Source organism: Marmota monax, unplaced genomic scaffold (genome assembly GCF_021218885.2).
Source record: "Marmota monax isolate L192 unplaced genomic scaffold, Marmota_monax_Labrador192_F-V1.1 WCK01_AAM20220418_F8-fsc00017, whole genome shotgun sequence".
Classification (NCBI taxonomy): Eukaryota; Metazoa; Chordata; class Mammalia; order Rodentia; family Sciuridae; genus Marmota; species Marmota monax.
In genome coordinates, this window is record NW_026695241.1 from 21804176 (window position 1) to 21818429 (window position 14254).

At 34.3% G+C, this 14254-nt stretch overlaps 1 protein-coding gene across 1 annotated transcript in view; it reads right to left on the reverse strand.

Moving 5' to 3' along the window:
- The window catches only part of Rbm25 (RNA binding motif protein 25), a 58403-nt gene that overhangs the window by 15290 nt on the left and 28859 nt on the right, over positions 1 to 14254 (reverse strand). Inside the window, exons 7-12 of the mRNA XM_046440963.2 lie at positions 9394 to 9579; positions 7895 to 7948; positions 7586 to 7669; positions 3876 to 4162; positions 2006 to 2228; positions 1325 to 1414 (exon numbers count right to left, since the gene is read on the reverse strand). Of these exons, the coding sequence (XP_046296919.1) occupies positions 1325 to 1414; positions 2006 to 2228; positions 3876 to 4162; positions 7586 to 7669; positions 7895 to 7948; positions 9394 to 9579 (924 nt within the window). The remainder of the gene's footprint in view (positions 1 to 1324; positions 1415 to 2005; positions 2229 to 3875; positions 4163 to 7585; positions 7670 to 7894; positions 7949 to 9393; positions 9580 to 14254) is intronic.

Genomic DNA, 14254 nt, shown 5'->3' on the forward strand with positions numbered 1-14254 from the left:
ATACAATGTTTTCTCTATAGAAAAGCTTCAGACTACCATGTAAGGATAAGAATCATTACAAGAATTGCAAGAATCATTACAATGCTGTTGATTGCATTTCTTCCCCTAATTAATTCTCTCTCATATATTATTCTCTTCCTAGTTTCTAATCTTAAGAATGAAAAAGAAATTCTGAAACAGGAGTTTTAAAGCCTTTGTTGCAGTAATAGGGATTGAACCCAGGAACACACACACTATCATGGTCCTAGATTTCCAGCCTTTTAATTTTTTTTTTTTAATATTTTTAGTTGTGGTTCGCACAATACTTTATTTTACTTATTTATATTTATGGTTATGAGGATAGCACCCAGTACTTAACAATGCTAGGCAAGTGCTGTACCCCTAAGGTACAACCCCAGCCTGCCTTTTATAATTTTTAATCTAATTTTTAAAAATTTAAATGAATATGTCTAATACTGGATCTAACATCTGGAAAAGCCATAATATCTATGTACTTGCTGCATGCACGCTTCAGGTTACTTACAAAAAATCCCTCTATGTTTCAAGGTTAAAAGCTATTTGGAGAAGATTCCTAACTCCAGTGAAGTTTTGGATGAATAATCTCCAAACTGGAGATAAAGAAAATTCCATATTCTGGCAAAGACAGAACACATGGAACATACCACTAAAGCAAATACTATGATAAAATAATTTCTTCATCAGTTTACTTAATAACTATGCCAATTGCTTTACTATTAGCTTATGAATAGTGTAAATACAAATGGAAAAATTCATTTTAAGTTCATGTTGTTGTTAAAGAATAATATGGTTGAGCTAAGGAACAACATGTTATACAGAAAAACATTACTTTTGATTTATTAAAACAAGTCTTTTTAAATTATTTGCTTTAGCCAACTACGCCAACTCAATAATTTTGTGGATTCTTAACCAAAACATGTTCTAGAAACACTATTTATATATTATGATAAATTTATTTAAATATTATGCTTATATAATTTTATGGGCAGCAAAAACTTAAAACAAAAGATCCGCATACCGAAAATATGTCAAGATGGCTTGAAATACACAAAAATTATCTATGAACTATGAAATTAATATGATTATAAAGTTAGTTCTAGTTAACAGTAAGAATCAATCTGGTTTTTACCTAAAAACAATTTATTTAAAAATATTCTTGTATTTCTTATAACTTTATTTTATTGCTTATTTATTTTTATGTGGTACGGACAATCAAACCCACTGTCTCATACGTGCTCGTCAAGCGCCCTACTACTGAGCTACAACTGTAAGACCAAAATCACTTATTTTAAACCTGGAATCTTACCATTTCTCTTCTTCTTTCTTCTTCTCTTTCAGCCTCCTTCTCATATTCCCGGGTTTTCTTCCGTTCTCTAATTTCCCAATTCTTAAGACGCTAAAAAAGAAATTTTCAAGCCTTAAAAATTTATACAAAGGATTCCACAATAACTAACATTCAAAATATAACACAGAGACGGGGAATATAGCTCAGCTGGTAAACTGCTTGCCTCATATACAGATTCCCCCTGCCCCCCAAAATTAACATGCTTTAAAAACAGAAGAACAGGGGCTGTGGTTGTGGCTCAACAGTACATCACTCACCTAGCACGTGCTGGTTCGAATATCAGCACTACATAAAAATAAATAAAATACAACTAAAACATATATATTTTTTTAAAAAAACAGAAGTACAAAAAGTTATTTGTAAAAATGTATTAAACTTGCACAAATGATATTAAAGGGTGTGTGTGCGCACATGTAGAATCCCAGATAATCAGGAACCTAAGGCAGGATACTTACAATTTCAAGTCTAGCATGGGAAAGAACCTGTCTCAAAATAAAATTCAAACAGTGCTAGAGATGTAGCTCAGTGGTTTAACACTTGCCCAGCATGCATGAGGCTCCATGTTTGAACCCCAATATCATACACACACATACACACGCACACGCGTGCGTGCGCACTAATGAAAACACTTCCTTAATTTACCTCTTGATAAGCAGCTTCTTTCTCTCTGAGTTTTCTTTCAAGTTTTCTTCTTTCATAAGCATCTTCCTCATCCTCTTCTCGGTCTCGTTTTTTGTCTTTCTCTCTTTCCCGCTCCCGTTCTCTTTCTCGCTCTCTCTCACGCTCCCGTTCTCGCTCTCTCTCCCGTTCTCGCTCTCTCTCTCTTTCCCGTTCTCGTTCCCTTTCACGATCTCTGCTCTTTTCTCTATATAAAGGAAAGATTTTTTAAAACTCTGTGAGACTAATTTAACTTTTCTTTTAAAGACCAAGAACAACATATATATTATATATACCAACATACAAATTCTCAATCCAGAATTTACCATTTGTTTTTCTCAGAATTTTAAACTTCTCTATACTCTTTGGAAAGACACACTAGGCGCTGAGGGTGAAAAATGTGGTATGGAAAAAAAAAAAATCAGGAAAGCAAAGGAAAAGGGGCAGAGCAAAGAATGACAAATTGCAGCCCCAATTTGTGAAATGCAGTCTACAGTGAAAATTAATGCTTCTTTGTATGTCAGAAAACAAATACATAAAACCAAGATTTAAAAAGATTAAAAAATTTGGGGCTGGGGATGTGGCTCAAGCCGTAGCGCGCTTGCCTGGCATGCGTGCAGCCTGGGTTCGATCCTCGTCATACAAAGACGTTGTGTCCGCCGAGAACTAAAAAATAAATATTAATAAATTCTCTCTCTCTCTCTCTCAAAATAAATAAATAAATAAATAAGATCAAGTTATTCTTTGAGTCAAAGGAAAAATGCTGTAAGTTGTTCTTAAAAAAAAAAAAAGATTAAAAAATTAAAAGAGATATTACATATTATATACATATTACATCATATAATATAGTATATAATAGGGAAAAAAAAGACATTGTTCAATCCCAAAGAAAACACAATGAACATATGAACAGTCAATTTACCTAACTAGTGCTCAAGTAATATGGTACTGACAAACATGAAGAGAACTTTGCCACATTGCCTGGACAAAAAGTATAAATATTGACATATAAGCATTTTAAAATGTCAATCATAAAATCCTAAATGACAAAAATAACATAAAATATGTAGAATGATGCCAGTGATATGTACATATCTGCCATAAAAGTTTGTAAAACAATACTTTGATTTTTCACGTTAAATTCTCCATAACAGTTATATTGAAGAAGGAAGGAAAGGAGCGAATTTAATGTCAAGTACAGACTGTGAGCCCATATTGAAACTATCAAAGTGTACCTCCTTCCATCTACAATCAAGTAAAAAACTGCGAAAGTAATGTGTATTTCAAAACTAGGGTGAAAAAGAATGTGACTTTTCTTCCCTCCTCCCATTATCTCCTTGCTTCATTTGTTTGCTTCTGCCCTAATCCCTATAAAGAATGAAATGACTTTTCAAATGAAATCAAATTACAACACAATTTTAAATGAAAAACAACCAGTCCAAAAAAGGTGAAATTACTAGGAGCCAAAAGCTAACCTGTAGCAGTCTTAGGGGATACAAATAAACACACACACCAGGGCTAAATGGAGTAAGGCTACAGCATACTTTTCAATATACAGAACTTCAATGAAAGGCCTCCTAGAAAAACTGCCCGCAGAAAAGATAACTACTTATGTCTACCCAGAAAATAGTAAATAGCTTGTACATTCAAGAGGTCCCTAAAAACAGGCTTCATGGAGAAGTTAACTACACAGCTGAAATTATTAATTTCACCAATGTTATCCATCTGTGTAGAAAACCAAGAATGTTTCCTAGCTAGGAAAGTTCCCTCAATTCATAAATGCAAATGGTAACAGGGAGGACTAATCTTAGTTCAACCAAATCCACCAACCATAATTAGTTCCATAAGGACTTACCTTGATCGACTCCGATCTTTATTACGATCTGAGCTCCTTTCCCGATCCCGGTCCCGATCTCTCTCTCGATCCCGATCACGATCTCGCTCCTTTGTCCGGTCACGGTCCCTATCCCGTTCTCGTTCCCGCTCCCGTTCTTTCTCCTTTTCTCGTTCACGTTCTCTTTCCCTTTCTCGTTCCCGTTCTCGCCTTTCTCGTTCCCTTTCACGCTCCCTCTCTCTTTCTCTCCGTTCTTTCTCAATTTCCTGTCTTTCTTTTTCCTTTTTGCCTTTCTCTTCTTCCAGTTTCTAGAAACCAATAAAAGTACTTTTAGAGTTAACTCTGCAGCTTCAGTATTCAGGTTTTTCCCGGCGCAATGCCCATTATTAGGAACAAAACATCAAACCACTGGTACTTTAATATTAAATATCTGTGGTTTTACTTGACAAATTAAACTGAAACAATCACAAGACTACTTTTTCGTGCAAAACCATATACTCTACACAGACCAGGAATCTCCAATCTTGGATGCTGGGAGATTGTGTCAAGTGTGGCTGTCCACTCAATGATTTAATACTAAAATGACAATGAGGAATGTGGTGGTTCTTCATAATTTCTAGAAATACAATCACTTGACTAAAACTGAATTCTGCCCATTATGAATCTCTGTAAATCAGTAATACTAATCATAAAAAAAGATTTTTCCATTACTTAAAGGTTAAGGGTTGAGGACTTTAAAGAGAAGGCAGAAAAGAGTGAAGTCACTGTTATGTAACCAGTATTCTGCCCTCTTCTTTGCCCACCCGCCAAAAGAAACATGACCTGAATTCAGCCAAGATCTGCCTTCTTATCTATGGAAATATTTACTCCCACCATTACAAGATGGACAGCCCACCAAATACAAAAACTTTGAAAATCACTCACTTCAAGCAAAAATGTACATTATTGTAATATTTTCAGTTAATACATGTAAAAGCAATATATTTATGCCATTATGCCTGTAAGACAATAAAAATATATTTACAATGATAAATCCATCCTGGAAGGAATGATTGTGTATTAACTTACAGATGTTGTGCTAGGACATGGATCGCCAACACTGGATTAACCTTGCCTACAAGCTATGTTTCTGGGAGGAAGAGCAAGTACATCGTTCACAAATAAACCAAATAACAAAGTCAGACCAAGTTCGTACCCTGAAATATAACCCGTGTACCACAAGGTTTCTATATAAACTCAGAAGAAAAGAAAAAGAAAAACCAAACAGGTAAAACAAAACAAAACCAAAACACATTTATCCCTTTGGTTCCATGTTTAGTTTCACCAAAATGAAATTTAAACTGCAACAATAAAATGTCCATTTTTCTTTTCTCAGTCATGTAAAGCATTTAAAACAACTTTAAAAGCAGTCTTACCTGTGAGATACTCTTTTTCCTCTTCTCATGGATCAGAGAACTGATAGAGGATTATGAAAGAAAAGCTAATGTATGAGACATCAATATATTCAGCTACCATGCCCGTCTAAATCAAAGCAGAGTGAAGGCAGAGCCAGTACTGAATACATTGAAACTACAAAGGGAAGAGATAAGAAATGGTAGAAAACAGAAACTGAAAACTATTAAGGGGTCAAAAATCTCACTTCTGAAACACTTCTAATGAAAGATAGAAACTTATACTATAAAATGAGGCTAGACTACTTAAAACTTACCTCAATGTCATACACTTATAAGAAATTTATTTCTGAGATTGTAGATACTTACAGATTTTTTTAGCTGTTCCAATATTAATTTCTACTGTACAATTCCTCAATTCTGTACTCTTGCTCATTCACTATGTTATTTATTCTATTACATAATGTTTCAAAACTCATTTCAAAAATTTGGTTCTATATAAATGAAAATGAGGTTCTACTCCATACTAAATGTTTTTCTAAAAAGTTACTTATTTATATATGCTATATATGTGTGTATGTATGTGCACACAAGGAGATACAATTAGACATATATATATAGCATATATATGTATATTTTTAGAGACTGGAGAAAGAAGAAATGGGGCGTGTCTAAAAAATGTAAGATAGTAAAAGAAAAAAGGAAAGGATAGATTTTTAAAAATCAAAAATCTTACCTTATTCTCTCTTCAGACTCATCCGTGCTGTAAATGGACGCCCCCTGCCACGCTGATACCCTGACAGTCCGTGGTTATTTAATAAACTCACATCAAAACATGCAAAGGTTCACTGAGCTCATTTCTTGTTACTAGAATTTCAAATACCCTCTTTAATCACACCACCCAATGAGAACTATTTTTGTTTTGTTTTCATTTTTTAATATTTAAAGCATTTTGGAAATTCAAAACATTCAGCCCATTAAAATAATAGTAAGGCAATGAAATGCCTGAAGGTTCTTAAATTATGAAGCAATTATCTTTTGAATTTTTTTTCAAACATGGTTTCCTCATAATTTACTAATAGCACAACAAGGTTTGACAAATAAATAAAAACAAAAAGGGGGGGTAAACCACACACACAACTATATACCATTTTTAAGCTTACTCAGCCCTAAATTTGAGTATTGAACCTAAACAAAAGTATTCCTATAAAATGAACTCCAACAGATCACCATTTGACTCAGATTTTGGGAGAATTGCACGTGTGCTTTCGGACACATTAAATTCCTGAAAAAGCACTGTGTAGGTGGGCTATGGCTGGGCCTCTAGACATTAAGTGTTCAGCAACACTGATTCACTGGCATTCATTGTCAACATGGGATATGGAAAGCAATGAGAAAACAAAAAATCAAATTGAACAGAGACACAATGAACACTTAACATTTCACTGAGTTAAAGATCTCTCAGACTATGAGCAATAACCAGTAACATCCTATTACCTCTACCTTCAAAATACATTTCATGCAGTTTTGCATTTCACCATCCATAAGCATCACCTTTAACACCACCGAACACTCCCAGATGCACTGTCATTGAGAGAAGCTTTAAATAGGCAAAACTCGTGAGTGGGATTTACTAGACACAAATACCCATTTCCAAGCCAGTTACCCCTTTGCATATTTTTCTGAGGGGGCATCCATAAATATAATAAAAAACAGAAGCTCATACTTACATCCTATTCCTTGTTACTTTCCAAGCTGAGAGTTTCATCTTGCATTAGTCACCATATGATCTCTATCATAATGGTGGGGGTCAATGAATAGATTAGCTTTATGGGAATTTACAGTTCTTCCATGCATCTAAAATTTGGTAAGTCTGGTAACCACTGACCTACTTTTAAAAATCTCCCCCACTCAACTAAAATCTAAACAAATATAAATCTTAAATTTTAATCTCAGCTCTAAAGAAAAGGTTTTCCTAAAATTAAGTTACACTGTCCCCAGAAATATACTACACTATATGTATGTTATCCTAATGTCCCCTTGAAACTAATTTAAATCTGACCTTGATGTTTATGTTGAAATCTAAAAATTAACTTTTATTCATATTAAAGTGAAATGACTGTAGAGTAGTCAGTAACTGAAAAAACTAAGCACAGTATGTCAAGGACCACTTTAATATGATACTAGTTTTGTTTTTCTTTGTTTTTACCTAAGTATCAATTAAACCTACAAAAAAACATTTAAAAATATATTCTAATGTAAGGTTGATTTTCTTGTCTGTTTGCTTTGGATTCTGTAAAAAGTCTAGATTGAAATCAAGTGAAAAAACAAGAATACTACCTTGTGTGTGTCTCTGAATTTGCTGATCTCTCGCGATATCAGGTCTCTTTTGTCTTCTTCCATTTCTATGGCATTTATATCCTCCTAAAAAACAAGGGGAACAGGAGGTAATGAATAAAGAAAAACCCACATCAATAGAAAAACTTAAATGTTAGACATATTGTACAAGTCTTAACAAAATATAAATAAACAAAAATACCTATACTAACAAATCTACCATTTTAAAGTTAAATAATGAAATCTGACAGAAATCAAATCAGGCAATTAGCAGTAAACACAAGTATTGTCAAGCATAAGATTTAAACAAACCTTGGTGATGAGTGGATAAGGGATCAGTGGGGCCACTGGAAATCTGCGGAAAATCTGCGAAAAAATCCACAAAGATTTTTAAAAAATAATGTTCACACCACTTGGGCAACTGAATGCGCAATACATTTAGACTATGAATAATATAGTACTTGGATATTTTCTTCATTTCATTTTACTTCAGAGTAAAAACAATTTCATTCTCTTTAAATCCCTAGCACCTACCACCTGTCTTCCAACATCCACAAAATATTGAACAAGAAGGGGTTTATAAATTGGATATGGTGCTATACACCTGTAATCTCAGCTGCTTGGGAGGATAAATCAGGAGGATCTCAAGTTCAAGGGCAGACTATAATAAGACTCTGTCTAAAAAAATAAAAAATGAAAATAAATGGGGATGTATTAGTGGTAATGTACCCCTGGATTCTATCCAGAGTATACCAGAAAAAAAAAGAAAAAGACAGGTATTATAGTAGCAGAAACTCATTCTCTGGTTTCCGGTAAGGTATAAGAAACACTACAATACAGGAAACACTCATACAATAAAAATTTACTATAAATCCTGCCTTTTGGGATGATTCGGGCCTCAAACCCATAGCAAATATGGCCTAAAATAAACTTCTCCTTTCCCATTAATCGGCAAAGAAGAAAAAATTCTATAGACTTCAACTATCCTATAATTACCATTCCCAACAAAATGTACTACGCAAATTGGACAGGTTTTAATGAACAAACGAAGAAGATTCTGAGTAATAAAAACATATTTGGCCAAAAACAAAAAGGTCAGGCACAGTGGCTTATGCATGTAATTCCAGCAACTTGGGAGGCTATTCAGAGACTCTGTTTAGAAGCCAGGCCCTATCTCTAAATAAAGAGGCTATTTAGAGACCCTCTCTCTAAATAAAATTTTAAAAAGGGACTAGGGATGTTGCTCAGTGATTGAGTACCACTGGGTTCAATCCCTGGTACATGAAAATAAAATGGCCTGAAAATAATCGATCAGTGGCAAAGTGACCCTGAGTTTAATCCACAATATTGAAGGGAAAAAAAAAAGATGTCCAAAGAAAGCATTGAAATCCAAAATAATATGAACTGTCAACATCCCTTGAGAACTGATCATAGTACATACCTTTTATGTTACTTTTCATGGTGTACACAAACAACACATATAAAATACTTCCAGTATTTTTAAAGAACACTGTCCATAATTTCTCCAAGTTTACTCAAAATAAATTAGTATGAGCAAGCCTCATAATCTCTTTTAACTTGGAAATTGTTATTTCATTTGCTCTCACAAGTTAAAATACAAAGTATAAGGGGCGAGGGTTGTAGCTCAGTGGTAGAGAGCTTGCCTCACATCCTCAGCATCCACATAAAAATAATAAAGATGTTGTATCCATCTACAACTAAAAAATGTTTTAAAAAAACCACAAAGTATAACAAGTGATATTATAAAAACATAAATTGTAGAAATGACTACAAGCTGTCTGGACACATACGTCCTCCTTCTTTTCCTTCTTCTTCTTCCTTGGGTGAGAATCAGACTCCTGTGATGGGGCATTTAGCTCACTGGAATATTCACGTATTAAAACTTCAATGGCCCCTTTAATCATCTGATCTCTTCTCTTGGTTTCTTCATCTAAGGCTTCTTCATCATCATTAGTGACAGTTTCAGGCCTGGCGTTCTTGAGAAATAAAAAAAATTCACATGAAACAAAAAATGATAATCATCCTAAGGGCTAACAAGTTATGATTTCTTCAAAACATCTCCACAGTTCTATTAAACAAAGTTGGTTTTACTAATAGCTACAATGTCAAATCAGAAAAAACACGAAAAGTTAAACAAAAACAATGAATAACAATATACACCAAAATGCACACATGAAACTATAAATTAAAATGATGGCTTCTTCCTCGTGTTCCACTATAATTTTTCTAAAGCAGAAAATGCCACCTATAGTAACTATATATACTAAAGAATCAAGTTTAAAAACTAAAGTCTTCCACATGACTTTCAGGTGCATCTAAAAATTAACAATTCATGTAATGTTTCTCATAAGTAATAAACTGATTATTTGTTAGATTCTATTCATAGCTATTTAAAACAAAAGGTCTGATTGTTAACTCTGTTTCTGTGGGGGAAAAATTAGTCTTCTAGTATACTACTATTCTTGGTATATCTTAAGTTCTCTCGTTAAGGACCTAATCCACTAAAACTTCAATATATAGGCTGACCTTAAAACTTTCGATAATTTCCAATTACTCCTTTCTCTACTCAAAACATGTGAAGGGATAAAATTCTTAAAAATCGGCAAAGGCAAACATAAAAGAACATATGTAAACAAACTTTCTCATAATTAAAACATATCCTTATGGATTTATCAATTTACTTGGTTACCATATACCATGCAATCTTTCACATACATAACAGAACCATTCTCTTTTGCACGCATACCTGGCTCTTCATCACAATACTTGCACTCTACTGAAGGCCAGTTTCCCACCTTGTAATTACTTAACAATATAACCTTCCACTCCATTGCCAGTATTTTTATAGCTATTGCAAATAGATATTCAGTGAGCATTTATTTATCAATTGGTCAAACAAATTATCATTCAGATCATATTATGTAAAAAATACAGTAAGCCTGAATAAAGTTAAAGATACTTTTACCCTTATTTATCTACCATTATAGGTAAGAATTGGGTTATGACACAGACAAGTTCAATATAACGTATCATGTGTTTTAATAAAAGTGCACACCCTCAGTAAGTTTCTTCCTTTCTCAAACCTGCCTCTACATCCAATCTTTGTGTGTGTGTGTGTGCGCGCTGCAGGGGCCTTATGTGTGCAAGGCAAGCATTCAAACCAACTGAGCTATAAGCCCAGCTCCTACATCCAATCTTCTTATAGCCCACTTTCAACTTGGCATCTTTGATGAAGATGCTTTACATATGACTACAAATTAAACGATTATAATTTACCAACAATTAAGTAAACTGAAATAGTGGTAATGTGTTTATTTTAAATATCTCTTCAACTTACATACCTACAACTAAAAACACTTCTTGCCCTGTTTCTCCAGTGGTTTTATGTGAAAGTAAATCCTCAAATGAACTGGAACTAAAACCTTCTGTCTTGAGACACACATGGCCATTTCTAATAAAAGCTTGTTATCTTTTCAGACCTAAATTCTCAAAATACAGTAAATTAGAAAACAATCCAGTGCTGAGGCTGTAGCTCAGTGGTACTGTGCCTGCCTCGCACCTTGAGGCAATGGATTAGATTCTCAGAACCACATAAAAATATTGTGTCCAACTACAACTAAAAAAAAAATAAAAAAACACACAATTGTATTTAACAACAAAAAAAGGAAAGCAACACATATATTGTTGGCATATTCTCTACATTCTGGTTTGAGTAGTCTCCACACCTTTCTAAATACAGGAATAAAAGTGCCATTATAAATCAAAGGGCCTGTTCATACAAAAATATTTAGTCCCTACATTGAGTATTACCCCACTGTTAAAAAACAAAATTCAAATATTTGGCTATTTCACCCAAATTACAAAACAGCCATTTCGAATACACTAAATTATTCAACACTGAAAAGGCTAATCATCCCTCAATTGACACACGTAGGACAGATTATTAGCCTAAACTGATATTAATGTGAGAAAAACAAAAATAAATTAACACTTTTATAAAAAGGTGATGTTATTTTTGGTTACAGAGACCATTCCAAAGACTGGCAAGTTCAACCTACAGCTCTAATTGTACAATCTAAATCATAAATGATTTCCTGACTTCCACTTCCGTCTTCTATTCCACCAATTAGAAAAGCATACTGAGTAAAAATAAATAGGGAATGTGGCACATGCCTGTAATTGAAGAGACTCTGGAGATAGAGACTGAAGGATTATAAATCTGTGGCCAAGCTCAGAAACTTAGACAATGTCTCAAAGTAAAAAAGTAAGACTCCACAATCCAAGCGTCTCAGGACACTGAGGCAGAAGGATCGCCAAATGCAAGGGCAGCCTCAGCAATTAATAAAGGCCCAGATTCTATCTCAAATTTTTAAAAAACGTGGAGAAGATACATGAAATGCCTTTGGGTTCAATCCTAAGTACCAAAATAAACAAACAAACAAACAAATGACTGAACAAAAATAAAAGACCAGGGGTGTTGAGGATGTAGCTCAATACTAAAGTGTCCCAGAGTTCAATCTCCAGAACCAAAAAATAAAATAAATGGGGCTGGGATTGTGAATCAGCAGTAGAGTGCTCGCCTAGCACATGCAAGGCCCTGTGTTCGATCCTTAGCACCATATAAAAAATAAATAAGTAAATGAAGGTATTGTGTCAACCACAAATTAAAAAAATTTTTTTCTTTAATAAAAAATAAAAAGACTGGAGTGCAAACAAGTGAATAGTTTAACAGTAGATACAGATTAACTGATTATCTAGAATGTTTACATGAACCACCTTTCGACATTTTTAAAAGGAATGGGAAGTATCAAATAGCTCTTCAAGTCTTTTTTTCCAGCGGGGGAGCAGGGTACTGGGGAATGAACTCAGGGGCACTCAGCCACTGAGCCACATCCCCAGCCTTATTTTATGTTTTATTTAAAGACAAGGTCTCACTGAGTTGCTTAGCACCTTGCTTTTGCTGAGACAGGCTTTGAACTCCCGATCCTCCTGCCTCAGCTACCCGAGTAGCTGGGATTACAGGTGTTCACCACCACCCCTGGCCAAGTCTAACTCTTTTGTCACTGACTTTTATTGCCTGAAATAAGAACATCTTTGCAAACTTAGGGAAATGCACAGATCTGAAAAATGTTAACTCAACCCAACTAATTTCTAGGCAAAGATGTGAAGATATTCTAGAGCATCTCTCCTCTACTAGAAGGTAATACACTTGGCTCTCTCAAAATATTGCCAGAACTCATTCTTGAATGTGTAGTTAACAACCACAAATTCTGAATGTCAAGTAGATACCTACTCCTATGCTTTTATTGTTGGATATCCAGAAAGCACCAGGACATAGACTAAACAGAAAAGCATGGGTAGCTTAAATTACCTTTACTAAATGCCAATAAGAAATTGAAAGAAAAGTGAGTCATAGGGGCATGTAACTGTAATCCCAACAACTTGGGAGGCTGAGGCAGAAGGATGCCAAGGATGGTAACAGTCTGAATAATGCAGTAAGATCCTGCGTTAATAGGAGATGGGGAAGTAGTTCAGTGATAAAGTGCCTCTGAACCTCAGTCGAACATACACATACATACATAAATAACATGGAATGGAGGAAAAGACATTGCACCTACAACAAATCTAAACAAAAATTTTCAAACTGTAATGACAAGACATCTTACATAAGTACATAAATCCCCTTAAAATTCCAGGTCAGAAAAAATATCTTGCTCTTCCAAACTCATATTTATTTTCAGTCAACGAGAACTACAGAACTAGGCTGGGGGCTGGGGATATAGTTCAGTTGGTAGAGTGCATGCCTCACACGCACAAGGCCCTGGGCTCAATCCCTAGCACCAAAAAAAAAAAAACCAGAAACTATAGAATTAGGCTGGGGATGGAACTCAGTGGAATGGTATATATCACTAACATGTGCAAGGGCCTGGGTTAAATATGTACAGTGAGAACTACTAGTGGTTTTCTCTCTTATGCCCCAAAGTCTGATTAAACAGCCTGAATTCAGTAACACAAGGTTCCCTATCATTATGTAAGTGACTGCTATCTAAATCCCTTCAAATAATCAATAATTAAGGACAAAGAATAAGCATCCACTCATATTTTCTCTTTAAACTTGTGGCAAATATATAGTAAGTACTCCACTATACAGTTATATTTGCTAAGGTAATTTGAAAAAAAATTTATATTACATAAGATTGTTCAACTTTTTCCTCACATCCTAAATTATTGAATAAACTTATGTTTGAGCAAAACATAACAAGGCAATATGCAATCTACATTCAAAAGTATACAATTAAGGGGCTGGGGATGTGGCTCAAGCGGTAGCGCGCTCGCCTGTCATGCGTGCGGCCCAGGTTCGATCCTCAGCACCACATACAAACAAAGATGTTGTGTCCACCGAGAACTAAAAAAATAAATAAATATTTAAAAAAAAAAAAAAAAAAAGTATACAATTAATGTTTAGAAAAATAAAATCCATAAACAACATCTGTTTTAATTCAATATTATCTAAGAAAATCGTTCTTTTGCAGTTTTTAAATTTTGGAGTGGTATAGAATTCTAAACATAGGAAACACCACTGAACTGTTTCACCTATCCTTTCTACCATTCTGACTGGAGTGAGATAAAATTTTAGTTTTGACTTACTTT